Here is a 22,118-nt window from a genome sequence, read left to right on the forward strand (position 1 = left end):
CGTATATAAAGAAAATAATGCCCAAACTTGTTCACACTAAAATGTATTTGCCATAGTATGTCCCTGTGTGCATCATATGTATATAATCACATGCCTGAAAGGATTGAGCAGCAGTGTAAGGACATCTACCCCTATCTAAGCTGTAGTCCTTTACGAATCAGTGTGTTTGCTGAAATTTAAACTCTCTCAGATTTGAAATCCTTGAAAATTTGAAAATCTGCATCCGTCAGCCACGCGCTGGTTTCCATTCAAAAGTGTTGTTAAACGTATATTGAAACGTTATGAGCCGCTCAGAATTTATTTTGGATTTAGATTTTGAATGGTGATCAAGTAGAGAAGATCCGAGTAAAATCGATCTATAACGGTTCAAATGACCCTTCGATGATTATCTATGAACAATATTAATAGATTATTTCAAAGCGAAAGTCCGGAATTATTTACTTTGGATAACTTTTTTGAAGCAGACTATATAAAAATTTATCAATCTGAACAATGTACAGTTCGATCAGGAAAATTATGTCAATTTGGATAATGTTTATGCAGGCGCCGCGACTGAAATGTTGATCAATGAACATTTGTCCGTATATGAAATTTCAGACAACGACGTAACTGAATTTACGAGCGATTCGATAAGTTTTTATATTGCACTCTGCAATCCTTAGTTCTAAAACGATTTCATTTCAATGATCATTTGATGACCAACATGATGATAATTAATTCAACTAATGTCATAGAAAGAAAGCATATGTCAATTGTTCCCTTTCTACAAATTATCCGAATATTTGCGATCGTAATTATATTCAGGATATCGATAGTGAATTTAGGGATAGCCGAAATCTGAAATTTACTGACTTCACTGCAAAAATTCTTTTTTGTTTGGGATAAAAATTTGTCACTAAAAAGGAATGACAATAATTTTACATTTCCCAAATAAAAAAAAATTCAACATTTCTGATTATGCCGTATTCTTCAGTAACCGTTGAACGATTGTTTTCAAAATATAATTTGAACAAAACAACAACTAGGGGGGTCTTTGTAGTCACTTGGTTACGCGTTCGCTTACTAAGCGATCGATCGTGAGTTCAAACTCAGGGCCCTCAATTGACCATCTTTGTGTTGTTATAGAATAACTACGTCCAAGCAACAATCATCAGCGATGGAAATCGATCCACGGTGGAACAAAGATCGAGTATCCATAAAACTGCTCTGCTCTGCAAGAAACATCGGGCTGCTGTTCTATAAATAACCCAACAATGATCAATATCAACTGTCTCCGCTGTCCGGTCTGCTGAACAATGGAAGAACAGATAGAAAACCCTTACGCCTAAATGGCTACTACAGTGAAATTTACCATAATGTAATGGAACAGAAAAACCTAACGCCTAAATAACTACTACTACTACTGTGTAATTTACAATTTATAGAAACATAAACATATGTACATGTACACGATAAAACCCGGCTCTGTTACAGATAAAATGCTAATGAGCCTAATAAATAAATGGGATAAAAAAAACAACAACAATAGAACAGGAACAAAAACTGTACGAGGAATACTAGCTTCCAAACAGTATGTAGACATGCATAATGAACAGTCAAGACAATTTAGAATGACATAAAATGAAAAATAAAAGTGTAATGTATGATCACAAACCGGATCAAGGAAATATAAAATTGCCTATTAACGCCACCGGAGCACAATTTTTTAAGAATGTATGTTTTGCAATAAAATTAATTCTGATGTTATACCATGGACAGACATACAACTGTACTAGCGCTGTACGTGTACAGCGTTGTACAGGTACCACGATAGCATGACACACATACTTTGGTTGTACATTGTACCGCATGTCAGACTGACAATCAGAAGTTTGAATTTATTGCATTGTATTTTCACCAATATTTCAATGAAAAAGGTTTCTATTTAGCGTCTAAACTATCGAACACAACAAATATGTTTCCAATCTGAGTTATTAACTCAAGAGAAGTCAATGAAAAGATTGTATACCAAATGTTTTGATTCGTTTTGTTCATGCTACCCACCACTTATCGTCTATGGCGCTGCGCACAGTACAACTGTAGCCATTTACAGCGGTAAAATAGGTCGGTACAGGTACAGCGATTGTACCGAGTTGCTTGCATGGTTCTAGCGCTGTACATGGTGACAGACATACAGTTTTCGAAGTACAACGCAAGTACAGCTGTATGTCTGTCATAAGCTGAGTGGTGCGGACTCAATCTACTTCATTTTCAAGCAAATTCATGCATGTTTTCAAGCGATTTCTTGCAATAAATTCTCAGACCACCAGAGATGCCAGATTTACAAATATGTTTGTAAATTTACAGACATTTCTGTAAAACATTTCTATTTTTCTATTTTTGTTTTAGACTTTTTGGATATAACAATATTTCACAGGTTTTTGAAAAATAAGAGGCTCTATCCATCACATCAAAGATATTTGACTCACCATATGACATTTTTCCACAGTTCTAATACAGAAAAGTTATTATATTTAGTTTATATCAATACACATGACGTTAGACCAGCGATACTCAACCAGCGGTCCGGCAGTCTTTCTGGTTGGCCCATCTGGTGTGTATAAAGTTTGGAACTCATACACATAAGTACTTTTGCCCTGACATCATTGCAGACGAAAGAGAGCATACGGTTATACACAATTAATGAAAAATTGCATTCTATGCAGTTAAGGAAAAATCTTGAACGAAAATTGTCTATGATAATTATTTTCTGTTCTAGATAAGATTGTTTTGCTGAAATGCAAGGAGATTTATTGAAAATAGTTAAGTTAGGGTCAGGACTATGTCTTCTAAGTATTTGAACAACATCGAATAAAAATTTTCATTCTATTTTCAACAATTTACATTCGCTTTCGGGTCTGCTTATGACGAAATATGGGTTACTGTTCGATATTGTTACCACAGACATGGTTCATGGCCGTGTGGTGATCTAAAACTTGTATAGCCTTGCATGGCGGATGGTATACACTGCATTTTCTTATAAATTTCATCAACGACAAGACCGCAAGCCTTGGTGGATGTCCAATATATCAACGAAGAAATAATGAATTTTATAAAAATTAACAACGCGTATGTATGTGTATGTATGTATATGTAGATCGTTGAAACATTTAAATACACTTACAACACATAAGTTATTAAGTGGTCCGAAAAATCAATTTTTTCCACTTTTTCCCAAAAATGACAAACGAAAATTAATAACTTTTGAATCACTGAACCGATTTAGATGATCGACATATAAAATTGAAACTAATGACCTAGCCTTTTATTAAAAAATATTTAACTTGCGAAAAGAATAATTATATTTTAGTATTTATTGATTTTAGTCGTTTTTTATTTTTTATGACTTGGGCGCTATATTTTTCAATATTTTTTTCTTGAAAGCTGAGGATTTTTTACATAACATATCTCGATATCAGAGATGCTATTTTTTCGTTTTTTAGATATGATTTTTCAAAGTTAACCGGTGGTTCAAAAAATCATTTTTCCCCCTTTGTCCAAAAATAACTTTCTGCAAAAAATCATAACATTTGATTAATTTGAATACACCGATTTAGATGATCGATATATTAAATTGAATCCAATAAGCCAAGCCAATAATATCACATTTGCGGGAAGATTGGATTCTAGTAGCATAGGTCTAGTTTAGTCACATATGAATATGTTAAATGTTAAATTTACAAAATTATAACTTAAAAACGATAATTATAGCATCTTTGATATCGAGATATGTTAGGTAAATAATCCTCAGCTTTCCATAAAAAATATAAAAAAATATAGCGCTCCTATCTTTAACCGAGAAAAATATGAAAAACTAACTCAATCAATAATTACAAAAGCAAAAATTCAATTTTTTCGCAAAGGAATATTTTTTCAAAGAAAAATTACTCGTAAGCTTCAATTTAATATACCGATGATATGAATCGGTTCAATAGTTCAAAAGTTATGACTTTTTGTAGTGGGAAAAATGGGGAAAATTGTTTTTCGAACCATCGATTAGTTTTGAAAAATCATATTTCAAAAACGAAAAAATAGCATATCTGATATCAAGATATTTTATGAAAAAAAGCTTTCAAGAAAAAATATAAAAAAATATGGTGCCCCCTAGTCTAAAACCATGAAAACATTAAAAAACGACTACAATCAACAATTACGAAAATAGGATCCATATTATCTGCAAGTTCAATATTTCTCATTTAAAACTCATTGGCTTCAATTTGATGTGTCGATCATCTAAATCGGTTAAGTGGTTCGAAAGTTATAAATTTTTGAAAAAGTCATTTTGGGAAAAAGTGGAAAAAATGATTGTTTGGATCACCCTAAAATGGAAATGGGCACCCTAATGAAAAATAAAAAAATACGAGTCTAATGTTTTGCGATAAAGAACAAAATTACAACCTTTGACGAAGATCTGAGAACCACTATATTGGTTTGGCGCGATGTACAAAGTATTAATGAATATGTGAAAATTCACCTTAAAAGACATTTCTATAGATCTGCAAACTTTTACAGACTTTTCCTCATTTTTAACAGACATTCACATGTTTTTACAGACTTTTTTTAAAAATCATCTGGCATCTCTTCCTTCCACTTTTTATCGAATATTTTCAAATCGCAGGAGTAAACATTTACGTGACTCTGACTTCGTTTGTTTTTATTTCGTTCGGAAAAACGTTATGTCAAAGAGAGGGGACATTAAAAATGCGTTTCTCAGTGAAAGGCTTAGATGCTCTTTCAGAGATGCAATGGTTAATTGAACAATTGACGGAAAAATGTAGTTCGTTCATTTTATAATTTTAATTATTTTTGCCCTTGACAACAATACCTCTTTTATAGTGTTGATTATCATAAGAAAAATAACACTCCTGATCGTTGGATCTCTTTTGACATTTCAATTGGATCTTTTTTGACAGCCGTTTTGATTCAGTCCGCACTACCTAGGTCATAAGTATTAATCTAATGGGAGGTGAAATCCCAATCTAACGAGCATATGGAATCAAGGTGGAAAAAAATGAAAAAATAAATAATTACTGAACTAATGAAAAAGTGACGTCACTACGCAAGTACCAATTCTACGGTTCCCGGAATAAATCCCTGCAGAAAACGACTGCAACAGAAATAACCACTCAGAAAAAGTGTAGTAGGCTAGAAATATTGTGGTGTGATATAGTATTTCAAAACAAAAAGTCAAGACAACCTTATTCAATCATCCGCATATCCAAAATATCTTTTCCGTGATGCAAAAAAAGCACGGGAACACCCTAAGATAAGATCAGACAATAGGGGGTCTTTTACGGACCAAATTTCTGTCAGATACGGACCAAATTTCTGTCAGTCGTTCTGATTTCTGATTGGTCGATTTCGATAAATTTTGTAAACAAAGTCGATTTTTCCAGTGTTGCCAATAAAAATAAATTACGTTGGGTTTGTATTGAATTTAGAAAAAAAATGAATTTAATTGAAATTACGATACTTAGTTTAGAGGAAATGTGAAGGAATTGTATACACGTTTTACCTAATTATTTTGTTACTATATTTTGATTGAATTGAAAAATTTATATATATATATATATATATATATATATATATATATATATTTATATATATATATATATATATATATATATATATATATATATATATATATATATATATACATCCATTTCATGTCAAACCGATATAGTTCTCCTCAGATTTCCATGAAAAGTGGTAGTTTCTTTCTTTATTGCAAAATATTAGACCCGTATTTTTTATTTTTTCGTTAGGGTGACCTTTTCTTATTTTAGGGTGGTCCGAAAAATCATTTTTTTCAACTTTTTCCTAAAAGTGCCTTTTTTAAAAATTCATAACTTTTGAATCACTGAACCGATTTAGATGATCGATATATCAAATTGAAGCCAATTAATCTTTTTTGGAAAAATATTAGGCTTGCCAAGAAATCGAATTTTGTTTTCGTAACTATTGATTGTAGTTGTTTTTTGTTATTTTTATGTTTTTTGTTTTTATGTTTTTATATTTTATGTTTTTTCTTGAAAGCTGAGGATTTATTACATAACATATCTCGATATCAGATAGGTTTTTTTGTGTTTTTGAGTGACTTTTCAAAGTTAACCGGTCGTCCGTAAAATCATTTTTCCACTCTTATCCAAAAATAATTTTTTGCAAAAATTTATTACATTTGAACTACTGAACTGATTGAGATGATCGACATATTAAATTGAAGCCAATAAGCCAATCTTTTTTGAAAAAATATCACACTTACCGGAAAGATAGGATTCTAGTCACATAAGAATATTGAACGAAGACTTAAAACATGTTAAATTTACAAAATAATGACTCTAAAACGAAAAAAACACCTCTCTAGAACCCTCTTTCCAAGTTCAATACTTTTTTCAATATTTTTTCTATTAAAAATCTACCTCATTGGCTTCAATTAGATTTATTGATCATCTGAATCGGTTCAGAGGTTCAAAAGTTATGATTTTTTGAAAAAGTCATTTTTGGGAAAAAGTGGAAAAAATGAGTTTTCGGACAACACTAAAATGGAAATGGACATAAGTTTAGTTTAATAATAATCTATTTGGTTTCTGATACTAATATATTTTATTTCTACCATGCCATGCTCCTGCTATCAAATTTTCGTTTCCTTGTTTTTTTGTTTTCTCCGCTTTTTAAACGAAAAGATATAAATTTTTTTATAATGTCATTCCTTGTTTTTTCACAATGGAATAAAGTGGATGGCAAAACATACATTTCTCCTGCCATTTTCTTCGGCAAATCAGCTTCGTTAGGTTCCAAATGCGATTTCATATTTCGGAATAGAATTTCCATTGCTAAGAAGAAATTAAAAGTCTCATCATTCACTATGCAGATGGGAGAGTTAGAAGCTGTAGCTCGCAAATATGAAAAAAGAGACGGTTGATACAATCTAGGTTGTGTTTTGCTGACTACCAATCTCTTGTTACACTGCTGACATGTTCTTTCCCGCTGAATAATTTTTTTGATGATGAAACCAGCTATATAGAACAACGAATTTTGTTCTGTTCTGTCGAGAAAAGTTTTCGCTTCATCGACGGTGTACTCATAGTCGAATTCAATATTCATATCATCCACATTATCACTAGAATTAGATGAAGCTGAAATTTGATATGATGTCGATGCTGCTTCATTGTCCATCAATTTCTGGGCTGAACATTCTTCACGCCGCTTTGATAGCAAATCTATCAATTCAATAAGATGTTGTTGTGTATCGGCTGTATACGAAGCATTCGGTACTACGGTCATGTATTGCGAATGAGTCACAATTTTCAAGTTATTGCTGAATTGCAATGGAGTTGGGCGTCGTTGCTTTGCACGAATCAATGAGAAAAGACTCTCCAGACAATCTTGGACGAACCGCGATGTAAATATTTGTGGGTGTCCTTCATGCAAAAGCCGATCTGTCAACCTCACAATTGCATTCGTGCAAACGATTACACTTGTTTGCCATGGTTTCCAATGTCCGTGTCCTACTTGGAGATCATACATTAACCGCACCATGGTCTTCAGATGAGCGATATCCTCGTCATATTTCATAGGATCATTCAAACAAAATACTTTTTCTTCTGCCCTATTATTGATAAGCTCGAACCATCGAGCAAAGTCTTCTATGAAGCATGCGGTAGTAAGAAGCTCCGGTAATTCTCGTATTTCCGCATGAAACTTCAATGCTGCAGCCACCGTCCTGTTGCAATATTTTGTTGCGTTGCATACTTTCATTTTATCTATTGAAGATGTTCTGTTGTCAAAGCACACATCCGAGGCCGTTAGTCTGTGACAAAGCCGCAACGTGTTGTTTATTTCGGAGTTCACGATTGTGGTTAAATGGTCTCGATGAACAATATTGGATGTTAGCTTTTTTTCACGAACATACCAATCCGGAACTTTCAGGTAGACATTGTTCAACCAGCCATGTACTGTATTTTTAAATACGTGTACGGGATCGGGTATGATCTCTAGCATTCTGTTCTCAGCGTTTGGATGAGGTATCGCAGCATTTAATGTCTCATTTTTGCGACGAATATCGATCCCCAAATCCTTCCACATGCGCTGGTTTTCGGACCCGGAATCTGTTGTTATAAAATGGACACGCAAACTGATTCCCTCTGCTCTTGAAACTGCAGACAATACAGCATTCTTCAAAAACTCTTTTTGTATAGAGTTGCCGGTGTACTCGAAAGCAACCACCTGTTTCCAGCGCGCTGCGATTCCAACTAGCATGAATACCAAAGCTTTACAGGCTAAAGTTTGGGACATAGGAAGCGTTGTTGTTCCAACAAACTGCTTCGTATTTTGGCAAAACTCATTTGCCTCGTCTATGCTCATTTCGTCTAGAACCAATCCGCAGTCCTTTTCTTCAACCGACATTGTGGAGACTTTATGTTGTAGCAGCTCGAATATATCTTCAAGAATACCTACAAAATATCATTTCATATATTAACATGCGATGAGACATATGATTATAATTACATACCAGGACTGAAACGAACTCCTTCAATTTGGCGTAGTAGAGTCCTCGTGGATGGGAACGGGAAGCCTTTTTGAATAAGCTTGTCGTATCCACCTTGACATGCAAACCGAATTTGTAAATTTTCCGTAATCGTTTCATTGGACCAACGTTTCACTTTTTTAACCTCTCCTGTTAATAGCTTAATTTGATCTTCTCTGAAAAGCTTCTTCAAGGGTTGTTTTCCACGAATTCTCGAGGTCAGATATCCGCATTTTTCTTCCATTGTTTTACAATTCTATTAACGGTTACATCAATATAAAATATTAGAAAATAACATATTTTTTGACACACTACCTTTTCAGCTTGGAAATTTGATGTTTCAAACGAAATATTTCTTCCTGTAGTTGTTTATCTCCTTCATATACGTCAACCAAATCATAATTGTTCTCAATACTTTGTATCTCTTCCCATTCCTCATTCGCGGATGCAGCTAAGGTCGGAATTTTCGTAACTCCATTTTCATTGTATTTCCCATCAACAAAATGAGCCTGTATATATACTAGTATTAGGATATGTTTTAGAATTAGTTTTTAATACTTACGCTACATATTCTTGTGCTTGATTTGATTTCAAAGAATGGAACTTCTAATTCACTGTTCACGCAAAATCGAATCCATTCTTTCCGAATATTTTTGTCTTGAGGGAACCGATAAAATTAATACTCAGGATGAGTATCCGTCCTTCGCTCACAATTTAAGGCTTTACACTTCATTTTTATTTTTGAATTACGTTTTGTATGAATAAAATGGCTTCCTAACGTTGTTTTGGTTGTATTCCTGCTCATATAATAAGATAGAATGTTTTGGTTCAGACAATGAGAATCTGCATAACGCTGTAACGGTTGTCAGATTAGATTTATTTGCTAAAAAAAAATCCCAAACTTGTTTTGGAAACGATTATATTATAGATATGGGTATTTAAAAGACTTATTTTATCCTTTTAAAGCATATTTTTGAGATTGTCTATTTGAAAATATGCAATAATCATTGAATTCGCACCAACCAAATGTTACGATTCATTAAAATAGAAATTTGAAAAATCCGATATTTTATAATATTTGGCAGCTCTGGCATCTTCATGTCATGGCTTCGTTTTTGGACGACGAAGAAGAGTAAGAAGCCAGTTGTCTGGTCTTGTCTTAGGGAACACCTAGTGAACTGCCCAAATGTGTGCGAAATCATATTCTACCCCTCGAGTGCATTCATAAGCAAACGATTGTGCATGTCCGTTCATCACGGCAGTGAAAGAAAAACTGGCAAATGTTGGTCAGCCGACGCATCATGTATCATACATCAGACCAATAGAAACTGAAATGAAATTTCATGAAGCTAACGCTATTTATAGTGATTTGAACAGTTTGCTTTTGAAGCAGTTTCCAGTTATTGAAACAAGTTTTTATGGGCAATAAGTAAAAAAACATCTCTTGTATATCGTTTATCTTTCGAATGATTTTATTTTCATACCACTTCGTTCATTCGGTAGAGAGATATTAGCGCTCAAAACGATGTACTCCGAACGTAACCCCCTCGATCTCGAGACTCTGAATTCACACCACAGTACAGAAATGAAAGATGTAGTATGACGAAATAATGAACATAAAAAAAACAAGAAAGATTCTATAATATGGACTTTTCCATAGTGACTTGTTTTGTTAGATAATACTATAAGCAATAGGATGCATCATGTGTATTCGAAATCGTATGAAATGCAAAGAATTTTTTTTTATATGGCATTAATGTATATCGGTATAACGATCATCCTAGTATCGCGATATGCAGTATTATATACGCACATTCTATTCATTTTATCTTATGGCCAATTATGGCTATTTATACATTTTCATGTTTGCTGGGTTGTATTCCCTGGATCAGTGTTGCTCGTTAGCACTATTTTGCTATTATAGATATCGAGGAAAGCCGATAAATCGACCCAGTGAATGTTATCAGTGCAATCGTAATTATGGCATGAGATGGCTCAAGTCATAGTGTTTCCGAAGGTGAATGGCGTGGCTATAGTTTGTCACTAGACGAGATTTAAAGTCGTGTCCTCATATGTTATCGACTCGGGTATCAAATAGGAGCTGAACAGTTGAGTGGCTTCCACAATAAAAAGAGAAACTTCGCTATCTCACGTCACTCGCCACGTTAAATAAAGGGGAATATCTCGAGATGTTTAGTATGCTAATTACATACCTTCAGGGAATTAGTTCATTTGGATTGCGTTCTTGATATTGACGTGGGACTACGTCTAACCGGAGTATATGGGGGGTAAAATGAAAACCTAACACAGAACATGCAGGAAAAAATGAAAGATTCCGAATGCTTATAACTTCAACATTTCTTACTGGATCGGAAAGATGTGCGCATCAATTGATAGAGAATATTTCTACGCTTCTATCGCAATTAATCAAATGTTATTTTTCATTAGATAAACAATTAAAAAACTGTAAAATGTTAAGCGTTATCTAAACGCCCTAGCGGCCTCGTTTTGATTGGCCCGATTCACGGTTTACCTAACACAGCCATCAAAACCAAGCAGCCTTGGGGAAATCGACATTGCAAATACATGAAAGTATGGAGGCTTGTGTTCTCGCCGAAATGTGTTCCCTAACACAGACTTCAAAACCAAGCACCGTTGGAGAAATTGACATTGCAAATACATGCAGGTCGGGGGTATTTTTGTTCCGACTGAAGTGTCTTTCCCCAACACAGACTTCAAAACCAAAGTGTCTGAGGAAATCGGTTTTGCGAATAAATGCAAACTGCGAGTACTTTAGTACTCGCTTGCCTTGGTGCTAACTAGAATATTTTTCCTTAACACGATCTCCTAAACATAGGAACCTGGGAAAATCGTGCAGACTAGACTAGAGGCGAATGAACTTTCAGGATTAAATCCTCTATAGTATAAAACGTAGAAGTTGAAGTTGTTGATTCATGCAAGCCGGGGGTACTTCGGGTACGAACACAACGCTTTGGCTCGGTTATTCATGATTGCATTGAAGGATATGCCTTCATATCTTCTGCTCATTGAATTTCTACGAATACCATTTGATGATTGGGCAAAATACTGATAACCATTTGCTGCGATAACGCCTATTGGTTAAACAATATGCGTTCGACGTGCATGTCAAAATTGAATCTGAGTGCCTGAAGTTCATCAAATCAAACAAATTCGCGGCTCGAGAAGTTGTACACTTGAGAGATGCAAACTTCAGAAGGAAACCTAAAATAATCGTTTGATAATTTTTCCGTTCTCATATTTTGTCTTGGGCATCATACTAAACGTAACAAGACTGTCAATAAATTTACTTGTAACTAAGAACATAATCTATCACAATGCACGAATTGACCTTACATTACATTATATTAACTTTTTACTCACAAAGCAAATATATTGAATGCAATTGAATTCGGAAACTGTTTCATTCAATCAAAAATTTATTCAATACAAACAAATGATTGCTAAGCCAAGTTAGTCCCACGTCAACCTTGCGGTTATATCGTAGATATAACCCACCCATTTTTTTTTTCCTTTAGGAAACATTCCAGAAACCCTTTAATATATGCAATTTTCAACACATGAATTTCGAGCCAGAATTCGACTCGGTAAAGTAGGGATTAGGGATTGTACTGACTTCTCGATCAGATTTGCATAATAAGGCTCTACCCTTCGCTGAGTATCTAGCGAACAGCTGTTCGTTAACCTAGTGTTACATTTGCTGACAACTATGGGTCGGGTTCAATTGTGATAACAGAGTATGCATCATTCGCCTCTCGTAGTCCGTATGATTCTGCTGCTTCAAGATGCACAAAGGAGTTCGTAGTGAATGAGAGGCAAAGAAGAATATATACTTTCAGCATCGAAAGCGATCATCCCGTTTTTCTTCACATGCTTGTGTATCATGATGTGCTAACCGAAGCAGAGTTCTCTCGTGCACGTTGTGCCATGACTCGTAGCATATAGCAACAAAAGAATACAACTGGGAGAAATAACTTCTGCAAGATAATGGGCATTTGTTCCAACCGACACGTGTTCCCTAACACAGCCATCAAAACCAAGGTACAATACATGACGTTTGTTCGAATTCTTTACTTACACAGCAATTTTCACTGTTTCATTCAATCAATAATTTAATCAATACAAACTCATGATTATTGAGCCAACGGTAGTTCCACGTCAACCTTGCGGTTGTAACATAGATATAACCCACCCATTTTTTAATTTGGTTTGCGTCGCTGATATTTTCCTTTGGAAAACATTTCAGAAACGCTTAAATATATGCAATTGTTGAGGAAAAGAGGGAAATTAGGTATTATTAGAAGATGGCTCCTTTTTTTCTTTCCTATCTTTCAAACGCAATAGATGGTGAGATTATTTTCATAGAATCTATTACAGTAAAATGCTGGTTGGATAAAATAAATACACATATGGAAAAATAGATATATCTGGAACGAAAGCAAGCTTTCATCTCAACATTGTGAGGTTTTATCCCAGCGCCAAACCGTTCCATCGTCACATACGCAAATCAGCACATCACCGTTCCTCGAAAAAGACGTTTGTCGAATTGCGGTTGTGCACTTCGGGTGGTACAGCTGGCTGCACCTCGGATGCACCGGATCGTCTGTATCCAGCTCCCAAATGTAAGTTTTTCCATTTTGATTTCCCAGTGCCAAATACTTCTGCCAGTAATCCAGCGAAAACCGTATGAACCAAATGTCACACTCTTTGTACTCCAAGGTACTGAGCACTGTCGTTGTCGTTTCGTTATTTTTGATATCCACGTCGTCGATCCTTCCTGGCTTCCAACAAACAATTGAATTCTCGCACGATTTCGACAGGATATAATCGCCCATCCATCTCACGCAATCCACATAGTTGCGGTGGATATCTCTGGTCGAGAAAACCGGGAAATGTTCATTAACCGATGGAAACCGATACACAGCCTTGCTCGCGTTGAATGTGTAGCTGCCTCGAATGGCATCCTTCATTGTGTCCGTGTCCAAACGCCACATCTTCAGCGAATGATCCATTCCACAAGACATAATTCGGCCTCCCAGAATGTCAAAATCCGCACTGAGCACTTCGTCGCGATGTCCTTCAACTCCACCAAAAACCGCTATACAAACATCCGTTTTTGTGTTCCACAACCGTAGCGAATGGTCCTTGCTGGCCGACAGAAGAAGGTAATATTCCTTTGGGTGGAATTTCACCTCGTTGATGGCATGACCATGGCCAATGTAGTGCTTGTATATGTTCAGGGAAGCCGGACTGAAAACCCGGATGACTCCACGCAGACCTGCTGCAGCTAGAATTGGCCGGCCAGTCTCGCTCTCGTGCGACCATGCGCAGGTGTAAAAAATCTCATCTACCTATTGGAAGATAAAATAAATATGATATTGCATTACGCTTATTGAGCAGACTTGCATCTGGATCCGAATAGCACTGCATCAATTTGAGATCTCCGTTTTCTTGGCACTGGTATATGGTGACCCGATTACTTCCAACGGCGGCAAACACTGGCAACTCTCCCTTCTTCAAATTATGATTAAATTGGCACCCGAAAAGTGGTTGTCCGTGGTCCTCCTTCACAAAGCATCTACATGAAAAACAAAGATAGCACAAGGTCAACGAACCCCCCTCAGGTAAACCAATAATCACTCTACTCACGAGAACTTATACAAAGGTTTGATGACCTTAGGAATTTTCTTCTTCGGTCTTCGTCTCTTTTTCCGCGTTGGGTGTGTCTCGCTTCCGTTCGAGGTGTTATCCGTACAGGTGCTTCCTATGCTAGACGTTTCATGCTTTAAAAAAAATCCATATTAAAAAGTGATCCCATGGTATAATTTATGGACCGTTTTATTTACCGCTTCCTCTTCTTCCTCGTCATCCGAGGCTTCCTGATTGGGTTGAATAACGTGATCATCTCTTAATCCTAATCTCATTTCCGGCGCTTTTATCTGACAATATGAATTTTAACAATTGAAATAGAGAATTCGTCCAGCAATGATGGACCGAATCGCGAAATCATACAGTTCAACAAATGCAATCGCTGATTTCCCGCATAAAAACATAAACTGAAAACACTGAAGAGAGCGGTAAATTTGACGGATATTTGTATTTGCGCAGAGCTAGGCGATATTTATAACTGTTATAACCAAGCGCTTGTTTATAAGGGATGTATTGTTTCGTTCTTAAGCAGAAAGCGAAAGATGTTTGAATTCTATTGTTTAAATAATTTGGTTTATATTCCCGCTTATTCCACACGGCGAGTGACGTGAGATATCAAAGTTTCTCGCTTCATTGTGGAAGCTACCTTACTTTTAAACTTCGTTTTGATATCCAAGTCGATAACATATGCGGACACGACTTCAAATCTCACCTAGTGACAAACTATAGTCACGTCATTCGCCTACGGGAATGCAGTGACTTCAGCAATCTCACCTCCCTCGCCGCGTAGAATAAAGGGGATTATGTCATTAAATTACTTGAAAATATATGTAGAATGAAATTCAGAAAAAATACGAAAGATAGTGTCACATTGAATAAAGTTTACAAACCATGAACAAGCGTATTGTATTTTTTTACTTAACAAACATGTAGAATATGACGATTTATACGATTGATAGAATATAATGGTGGTTATAAACACATTCTAGGCACAATTCTAGGCACATTCCTCTCGCTCTCTCCTTGATTTCCTACACCCCTTCCTCTGTTGTACTCGCGAACATTGTTTTTTTCTGAAATAAATTATGCAAAATAATTAATTTGCTCTCATATTTCGATTTAATTTTCTGTTATTTAATCTTTTATGTTTTTTTTTTCATTAAAACATAAAAAAAAATCAAGACTATAAATGGTATGTTCAAAAATTAAGCAGCGCTAATGTCTGGTGAACTAGTTTTTCTGTCCATGAGAACCAAAAGTTTTGTTGACCTTTCTCAACTATATTCAATATCTAAGCTTGACCGTTGCCGTTAACGTCATACTATAACTTCTTCGCTCGAGGTTCGGAGAATTTTCAGAGTACGTGTTCTATATATCGGCCTAGATTTCCCATAAGAACAAATTCTTATCAACTATTTTAGGTAGGTTCTACAGTAATCGTTCGCTAACTGGTCCTGGTTTAACTGGTCTCCTTTTTGCTGGGCGAGCGTTAACGGGTTCTTGGACCAGTTAAAAAGCAGAATTTCGTGAACAATCGACGCCATATTCAAATGGAAGATTTGCTGTGAGGGTCATTGTAATTTGAAATGTTATGAAAATTGACATTATTTTCGCACGACAAAAACATTGATTAAATTACAGAAAAATTGAACACTATCCAATGTCAACAAACTCTGATGATATACGTCTTTTTGTAGCAATTTATAACTGCTACCGATATTTGATACTTATATTTGCTCTAACAGCTCAACCTCTGAATAAATAACTAAGTTACATTGTAGGATTTTATGTCTGGGACATTACCGCATTTCCGACGTAGGACCTTGAAATTATATTATTCAAACCACTAGTTTATCACTTCTGATGTTTTTTTGGAACGAATTGAAATTTTCGAAATAACACTTAAGTAGAAAGTCTAGTGGTGTGGGATGAGCCTTGGCTTTGTAGAATCACCTGGAAATGGTTGAGTCATGGTTAATTTTTCCTCTCACAAGAATAATGCGACGAGTACGAGACTAATGAGCGAACATCGTAAATGTGATTTTTCCCCATGCTATTATGGCTATAACGGTAGCGGTTTAGTTGACATACACACGTCCACGGTTGATTATATGTTTGTGCCATGGTAAAAAACTTCTTCTTCTTCTTCTTCAATGGCACTAACGTTCCTAGAGGAACTTCGCCGTCTCAACGTAGTATTACTTGCGTCATTTTTATTAGTACTTAGTTGAGATTTCTATGCCAAATAACACGCCTTGAATGCATTCTGAGTGGCAAGCTCTAGAATACGCGTGATCACAGTGCAAGTCGGAGGAAATTTCTTTGACGAAAAATTCCCCCGACCAGAACGGGAATCGAACCCGAACACCCGGCATGTTAGTTATGACGCTAACCACTCGGCCACGGGAGCACAAAAGCCATGGAGCCAAAAGCCAGGGAGCCATGGTAAAAAAGTGTAATTTAAATTGAAGGGCTCAGGAGGAAAGGGGTGTAAGTGACTTGATCGATTTTCTCATCATCATTTTTTTCTTTCGTGAATAACTCAACTGCAAAAACATGCCGATTTGATTTTGCTATAGAAACCGATAATGTGGCTCCCCAGCAAACATTAAATCGCATAACAAGCGTATATATAACATCATATGCCCTAAATTTTGGTTGGCATATAATGCGCCTAACTGGCATATGCATGCAAAAGTGGAGGCTATATACATACATGGCAAATGCTTACCGAATTAGTTTGGATGAATATGCAACTTTGACCGACTATAATAGCGATTTTTGCCATACTCATATACGATTTATTACAGACATAGAAAAAAAAACAAATGGAGCAAAATATTTTCGTAAAATGTTTATTATAGCCTCCCGAATCGCCATTTTTATATATGAATATTTATATTTGTAGAAATAATAATTATTAAATTTACTTGTGTTCGGAGTGGAATATAAATGTTTAAAATGGCACAGATTGATGTTTGGTGAAAACTGATCCGATGTGGGTTCGAACTCCTGTCGTCTGGATTATCATCCACCAGCTATCTCGCACGGCTATCTGAAATTTAATTCAACAGCGGTTAAAACTCATACATATGATTCGATATGATATAATCTAATACATTCTATGCAGTAGGATCAGTCATTCCTGGTTTCCGAGCCATATAAGAGCCACTTTTTTTAAATTTAATTATTTTATTCTTTCGTATGTGTTCAGACATTGCTGTTATGAAATGAAACTTGTCAATGTTAATGCATTTCATTGACATTTCAATATGATGTAATATGTTCTTTATTAGGATTTAATACGATTTACTGTTTCATGATTTTCTTCAGCATGCAACACGATTTACTACAGTACTGAATCGATTTAAATTATACGCTTATACGACACACAAACTGCATCAGCGTAATATACACATATGATGCGGATTAGATATATTTTATGACAATGTACATCATAAAACTGATGTGTATTATACCGAATTGTGACTTAATTTGATAATGATATATAAAATCGAGTTTTTACATTTTATGCGATTTCAAATATACACAATACATACTTTGATTGATATTATATGCGATTATGATTTATTCTGATTTCTTGTAAGACTTGGCACGTGCAAAATTATACGATTTAATGTTTGCTGGGTCTGACCTATCATCCACATTGTCCACAAGCTGGGAATGTGTTGGCAGCTAAGTTATGACCAAAAGAGGAAGTCGGTGATGAGAAAATCGAGCATGTCACTAACACCCCTTGGGAGGGCTTGAATTCTTCCTTGTTGGTTGTTGGTTGGAGTGGATTGACTTGGTGTGTTAGTTTGTGTTTGTTGGTTGTGGTTGTGTGTGTGTTTGTGTACATTTTGGGTGTTGATGTGTAGATTTGTTTTTTAGTTTTATGAAGAATTTGTTCATTTCATGCTCGTTTCCATTGGGGTTCATTAATCCGTTTAATTCCATCGTCAAAAAATATCTGCTCTGATGTTTCTCCATTCGCTATTTTGCGTTCATTCTTTTATGGTATGTCTATGCGAAGAAAAAATATCTGATTCCGGTTCTGTTTCCATTTGTTCCTGTTCTTAATTTTTAGATTCTTCGAATTCTTTCTCCGATTCTTCCATTGAGCTTTCGAAATCGTTATCCGAGTTAGTGAAAGGGTTGCTGTCTCGACTAGGTTTGGCCGGAGCGCATAAGGATTTCTATCTTGTACAGCCTCCCCAGCAAATATTAAATCGCATAACAAGCGTATATATAACATCATATGGTATGGTAACTGGTATATGCATGCAAAAGTGCCCAGCAAACATTAAATCGTATAATTTTGCACGTGCCAAGTCTTACAAGAAATCCGAATAAATCATAATCGCATATAATATCAATCAAAGTATGTATCGTGTATATTGGAAATCGTATGAAATGCAAAAACTCGATTTTATATACCATTATCAAATTAAGTCGCAATTCGGTATAACAAACATCAATTTTATGATGTACATTGTCTTAAAATATATTTAATCCGCATCATATGCGTATATTACGCTGATGCAGTTTGTGTGTCTTATAAGCGTATAATTTAAATCGATTCAGTACTGTAGTAAATCGTGTAGCATGCTGAAGAAAATCATGAAACAGTGAATCATATTAGATCCTAATAAAGAACATATTACATCATATTGAAATGTCAATGAAATTCTGATGCACTCGAAAGTTTCAACCGCTGTTGAATTAAATTTCAGATAGACGCGCGAGATAGCTGGTGGATGATAATCCAGACGACCGGAGTTCGAACCCGCATCGGAGCAGTTTTCACCAAACATCAATCTGTGCCATTTTAAACATTCATATTCCACTCCCAACACAATTCAATCAAACAGTTATTATTTCTACGAACATAAATACTCATATATAAAAATGGCGATTCGTGAGGTTGTAATAAACATTTCACGAAAATATTTTGCGCCATTTGGTTTTTCTCTATGTTTGTAATAAATCGTATACAAGTATGGCAAAAGTCGTATTTGGTGCTTTGACAATTCATGAATATATTTATATTAGATCGCAATTCAATTCCAACATAATCGCTATTATAGACGGTCAAAGTTGCATATTCATCCAAACAAATTCGGTAAGCATTTGCCATGTATGTATATGGCTTCCACTTTTGTATGCATATGCCAGTTAGGCGCATTATATGCCAACCAAATTTTATGGCATATGATGTTATATATACGCTTGTGATGCGATTTAATGTTTGCTGGGCATTATCAAATTAAGTCGTATATCGGTATAATAAACATCAATTTTATGATGTAAATTGTCGGAAAATATATTTAATCCGCATCATATGCGTATATTACGCTGACGCAGTTTGTGGGTCGTATAATCGTATAATTTAAATCGATTCAGTACTGTAGTAAATCGTGTTGCATGCTGAAGAAAACCATGAAACACTTTTGCATGCATTTGCCAGTTAGGCGCATTATATGCCAACCAAATTTTAGGGCATATGATGTTATATATACGCTTGTTATGCGATTTAATATTTGCTGGGTGGAGGCCATATACATACATGGCAAATGCTTACCGAATTTGTTTGGATGAATATGCAACTTTGACCGGCTATAATAGCTATCATGTTGAAATTGAATTGCGATCTAATATGAATATATTCATGAATTGTCAAAGCACCAATTACGACTTTTGCCATACTCATATACGATTTATTACAGACATAGAAAAAAAAACAAATGGCGTAAAATAATTTCGTGAAATGTTTGTTATAGCCTCACGAATCGCCATTTTTGTATATGATTATTTATGTTTGTAAAAATAATAATTGTTTGATTGACTTGTGTTGGGAGTGGAATATGAATGTTTAAAATGGCACAGATTGATGTTTGGTGAAAATTGCTCCGATGTGGGTTCGAACTCCGGTTGTCTGGATTATCATCCACCAGCTATCTCGCGCGGCTATCTGAAATTTAATTCAACAGCGGTTAAAACTTTCGAGTGCATCAGTATTTAATTGACATTTCAATGTGATGTCATATGTTCTTTATTAGGATCTAATATGATTTACTGTTTCATGATTTTCTTCAGCATGCTACACGATTTACTACAGTTCTGAATCGTTTTAAATTATACGCTTATACGACACACAAACTGCATCAGCGTAATATACGCATATGATGCGGATTAAATATATTTTTCGACAATGTACATAATGAAATTGATGTTTATTATACCGAATTGCGACTTAATTTGATAATGGTATATAAAATCGAGTTTTAACATTTTATGCGATTCAAATATATTCAAATATACACGATACATACTTTGATTGATATTATATGCGATTATGATTTATTCGGATTTCTTGTAAGACTTGGCACGTGCAAAATTATACGATTTAATGTTTGTTGGGTCCTTCTTTGATTGCCCTTGAGTGAACTTGAGGTTGTTTGTTGTTGGCTGGCTACACTCTAAATATCTGACGGCTATATTTTTATAAATTCATCAAAACACTCTTAAAGAAAAGTTTCCACCTCTGGAAAGACCGGGGAAGAAGCCCTTATGAAAACACTCGCGAGATTTAAAAAAGCTGGAAGAATGAAAGATGTCATTCATTCGAAAAAACAAATTTTTCACTGAAAATTTTTCGGCATGCAATTAAATTCAATGGTTGACAACTAATAGTGTGCATCCAAAAATAAAAGTACCTACATCTTAGCTGATGCAGTTGTTAGTAGGTTTCAAAACCAATCAAACCACCTACATCTCATCTGTTGGTATCAAAGAATGGTTGTATGAGAGGGCTGAAAGCCATTTTTATCAATTTTTCACACAATTTTAGAAAGTCTGTAAATGACCTCAAATATATCTTTGGTGCTCCCAATTAGTGGCGAAAGTTTAGCATCACTTACAACACCACTCTTTGAGTAAGGTACGGTTTGTATGATACATGTCGAGATGGAGGATAGAAAATTCACGGATTTTGATTGTGTCAAACTTTGATTGTATAAGTAACCAGGAAGATAGGAAGTTCACATACTAGGCATACTAGCCAGTGGTTAAATGGTACAAAATTGAATATGCCAACGAATAACGTTGAAAGAAGATATCTAGAAACCAATTATATATTTGCAAAAAAAAAATTCACGCATTACATTCATCATTTAAGTAAACAGAACATGTCAAACTAAAACGATTATTTCTTTCTTTTTCTTTATTTTTTTTTTCTTTTTTTTCTTATATATTTTTCACTTTTTCTTGAACGCAAAAGGAAGACTTTTTGTCTCAATCTAGGTTAGAGTCGATAAAATTCATTTTTCAAGTGCAATTAACATGAAAGAAGACTTGCCACTTTTTTTCCATGCACTATCTATCAAATGTTTTTCCGATCAAAGAAACAACCGATTTTGCGACTCGGACTTTGTTCATTTACGTTTTTGGTCGAACCAGAATTTGTGACGTCGGCTTCTTGTTACACGCAGCTGAAAGACGAAGGTATCGGAAATTCAGCCATCGTTCACTCGAAATATTGAAATTCAATAATACTGAAATTTCAGTTTCTGCTTAAATGTCAGTTGGACTCTTATGATTTTGATCGCTAGCATCATTTTATAAAAAAATATAGTTCGTTCATTTTCATCCGAATGTTTTTACTTTTAACAAGAATACTTTTCTTATTTTATTTTATGCCACTTTTTTTATAATAATCCAGTACTATTATAAGAAAAGTGGCATAAAATAAACTAAATCTGTGACGTCACAGATTTTGTTTATGTTTAAAATTGTCCAACCTTATATTTCTTCTCGGATACATGTCACTGTGTATGACAGTTATCCAATTGGATCTGCCAAA

At 35.0% G+C, this 22,118-nt stretch overlaps 1 protein-coding gene across 1 annotated transcript; it reads right to left on the bottom strand.

The window, feature by feature from the left end:
- Nucleotides 1-12,958: 12,958 nt before the first annotated feature.
- Nucleotides 12,959-14,676, bottom strand: LOC129777055 (polycomb protein eed-A). The gene is made up of 4 exons (XM_055783109.1): nt 14,452-14,676; nt 14,255-14,388; nt 14,012-14,183; nt 12,959-13,956 (listed from the first exon to the last, which is right to left on the bottom strand). The coding sequence occupies exons 1-4, from the start codon at nt 14,527-14,529 to the stop codon at nt 13,057-13,059; spliced, it is 1,284 nt and encodes a 427-aa protein (XP_055639084.1). The 5' UTR covers nt 14,530-14,676; the 3' UTR covers nt 12,959-13,056.
- Between the last annotated feature and the right edge of the window lie 7,442 nt (nt 14,677-22,118).

Source organism: Toxorhynchites rutilus, chromosome 3, assembly GCF_029784135.1.
Source record: "Toxorhynchites rutilus septentrionalis strain SRP chromosome 3, ASM2978413v1, whole genome shotgun sequence".
Taxonomy (NCBI): domain Eukaryota; kingdom Metazoa; phylum Arthropoda; class Insecta; order Diptera; family Culicidae; genus Toxorhynchites; species Toxorhynchites rutilus.